This window comes from Sitodiplosis mosellana, unplaced genomic scaffold (assembly GCF_009176505.1).
Source record: "Sitodiplosis mosellana isolate CC-2019 unplaced genomic scaffold, AAFC_SMos_1.0 Smas_scaffold_5753, whole genome shotgun sequence".
NCBI lineage: Eukaryota > Metazoa > Arthropoda > Insecta > Diptera > Cecidomyiidae > Sitodiplosis > Sitodiplosis mosellana.
In genome coordinates, this window is record NW_022600995.1 from 1 (window position 1) to 2,882 (window position 2,882).

Sequence of the window (2,882 nt, forward strand, 5' to 3'; positions counted from 1 at the left end):
TTAGTTCGAACGTTGAAAGTATGACACATTGCACTTAGTCCCCAGACGGCGCTGTATTGTTTACTATTTTCATGATCAGAAAGGCTATGAAAAATAAAATGCATTTTTCTCCAATTTTCAAATTTATTCGGTTCTTTTGTTGAACATCAAATGACGGGGGCAAAAAAAGAGACGGTATTCAGCTTTTTCAGGCGCCTGAAACCCCTTTTTTCAAGCCTATATTCTTCTTCTTTGATTACCTCTTACATTTGGCTTCCGGATCCAATCAAGCAACGGTGCAATCGGTTGAAAAATAACTGGCTGATCAGGCGAACCAATAATGGTCATGCCCACGAGTTTGTTATTCTTTTTCGAAATCATTGGACCTCCAAACGCAGAGGGAGTTCCCATGCTTCCATCCAAAGTGTAACACATCAAATGATTTGCATCAAATAAAGGGTGCACTTTCGGTTTGCATTTGGTGCCATTCAAATACTTTGTATCATAACGCCTCATTCTCACTGTTCCATCCAATACCATATCACCGTAGACAGTGACCATTTCGGACGGGTCATTCATTTTGTAATCTTTGTCCACCAAATCGATGCTGCCGACGTTATCGTTGAACTCTAACGGTTCTTTAAGTGTAATCTTTGCAACGTCAAATGCGAATCCCGACAATGCATATTTATCATGAATTTCTATCTGGTCTTCAGTGACTTTAAGTTTTGTCGCATTTATTGATAGTTTATTAACGGTTACATAGACATATGGGGCGCCGAGCACACTATGCGCACAGGTCAAAATCTCCGTTTCCGACAAAATGATTGCATTAAATCTTAGTTGAAAATTTTCGTCGGCATCGGCATGTTTTTTTTTGTAAACAGTAAGAAATTCTGTAATAGAAAAACATCTCAAAATGAATCTTTATGTTTATAAATCATGAAAAATCACCACTTTTGCCTATTCCCAATTTAAAATTAAAAAAAAAGTGACGTTAAAAACGGTTTGATTTAGTTCGAATTTTGAATGCACACTTACTTCCCGGTGCCAATATATCGGCTATAAATTTAGCTTCGTTAGGTGTAAGCGGAGGTGGAATTGGTTTCACGCTCTGAAATTAATGCAAAAAATGATTTTGTTTGCGTTGTTGAGAATAAAAATTGGGGCATTGTGATTAGATACCTTTGGGTCACGAATAAAATCAAGAAATAGAGTAATTGGAAGGAACATTCCGCGGCCACCTGTTGTTCCATTTATACTCGTAGTTATGCCCACGATTTTGCCATTTGTTTTTGAAACGACTGGTCCACCCGAATCGCCAGGTGTAATAATGTTGCCATCATTCGTAGCTTCACCAGTTGTAAAGTACAAAGTCTGACTTATGTTAAATGTGCTGGCTCGTTCGACATCAGACATATAGTTCGCATCGCAACGCCTCAATATCAATGGTCTGATATTTCTCAACACGCCATATCCATAGGCAGTCACCAATTCTGATGGGTTATTCAATTTGTAATCCTTATCCACGAGATCGATTCTACCAACGGTATCGCTGAATTCTAACGGCGTTTTCAGCGTAATTTTGGCAATATCAAATGAACCAACAATTAAATGACTATAATAAGGGTGCCATGCAATGTTCTCTTTTTCGACTTTGATTTTAATTTTCTGGTTTGCATCTGATACATTTTTCGTACCAGCTACCAGATAAACATATGGGGCGTCATCCACACAATGAGCATTCGTGATGATTTCCGTTTTTGAAATAATAAATGCGGTACATGTAGTCAGCATTTCTCTATTAGCATCATTTAACTTGTCTTTGAGTGCATACAAATATTCTGTAATAATTTATTACTAATAAAATCGTTTCATCTCAGCACAATTTTGGAGGAAAAAAAAATGAACACACAAAGGTGGTATAATACAGTAAACGTTCGGAATCTGAAGTTGCACAAATCTTAATCGTGCAGAAAACTTGAGCTATTTTCCGAAAACAAATGTTTTAAGATTTCTGAACGTTCACTCTATTTAATAGAAAACTCACACAAAAAAGGAATAAAAATTATTATAAAGCAGACTTACTTGCGGGGGAATGTATTGCAGCAATGAACTTTGCATGCGACATGTTTTCAACCACTTCACCCTTGAGAAGAGCTTGCGAGAAAAAGCTATCTGTTCATTTGAAGAAAAGTGGAAATTTCGAATTGAAAAATCTTTTGGAATCATAAAATACGTGTACGAAAACAAAATTTGTCTTACGTTTTCCTTGAAGTTCCTAGAAAAAAAAAAATTTCGTGTTTACTTTCAGTTCTACAGAAATATCGTATTTTATTGGATCAAAGTGAAAAAAAAACTTACTGAAAATTCAACGATAAATAGCACCGAAAACAAACCGTGTAGTAGATTCATTTTAATTTGCCAACCAAACAGAGTTTTAACCTGTCGCACAATAATAGTAGAGAACCGTCTTGTACTTCTTTTAGAAGATCCTTTGAATTCGTTTGGTCTTCCCCGTGCGGTGCTGGCTCTTTTAAACCATTCATACATCAATAGCTGACACGTGCCATGCAACGTATAATTGATGAATTTTGGTATTTTTCAGTTATGGAATTTATGAATTGAGGTCTACTAGTCACATTCAGACACTAAATGAAGCTCAATAACAAAATTCCTTTGAAAGATACGTGTAGCTGATACAATTTGTGTAAATTGATAGCAAAAAAATGGAATACGTTCGAACACATTTTAAATTCAGATGTAACTGGTTCGTAATTTGGTTATTTCCGGCTGTTGCCAATTGTTTTAACACTTACTCATTGTTTTTTGTGTACATTTTTGTTCTCCAGCCTGATGATGCTCCTAATAAGAGCGAAACGTCGCACAATAAACGAATAATC

At 36.1% G+C, this 2,882-nt stretch overlaps 1 protein-coding gene across 1 annotated transcript; it reads right to left on the reverse strand.

The window, feature by feature from the left end:
- Nucleotides 1-136: 136 nt before the first annotated feature.
- Nucleotides 137-2,594, reverse strand: LOC129572927 (uncharacterized). Its single transcript, XM_055453044.1, has 6 exons — nucleotides 2,344-2,594; nucleotides 2,245-2,260; nucleotides 2,068-2,157; nucleotides 1,165-1,823; nucleotides 1,021-1,093; nucleotides 137-875 (listed from the first exon to the last, which is right to left on the reverse strand). Exons 1-6 carry the CDS (start codon nucleotides 2,530-2,532, stop codon nucleotides 217-219), a joined length of 1,686 nt encoding a protein of 561 aa, XP_055309019.1. The 5' UTR covers nucleotides 2,533-2,594; the 3' UTR covers nucleotides 137-216.
- Nucleotides 2,595-2,882: the final 288 nt, after the last annotated feature.

Excerpts from the sequence above, each read along its gene's own strand:
- LOC129572927 (XM_055453044.1), bottom strand. The coding sequence starts at position 2,532 with ATGTATGAATGGTTTAAAAGAGCCAGCACCGCACGGGGAAGACCAAAC. Across the intron at positions 1,824-2,067 it reads TGCAATACATTCCCCCGCAA|AATATTTGTATGCACTCAAA; the intron begins GTAAGTCTGCTT and ends AAATTATTACAG. Across the intron at positions 1,094-1,164 it reads ATTTTATTCGTGACCCAAAG|AGCGTGAAACCAATTCCACC; the intron begins GTATCTAATCAC and ends CATTAATTTCAG.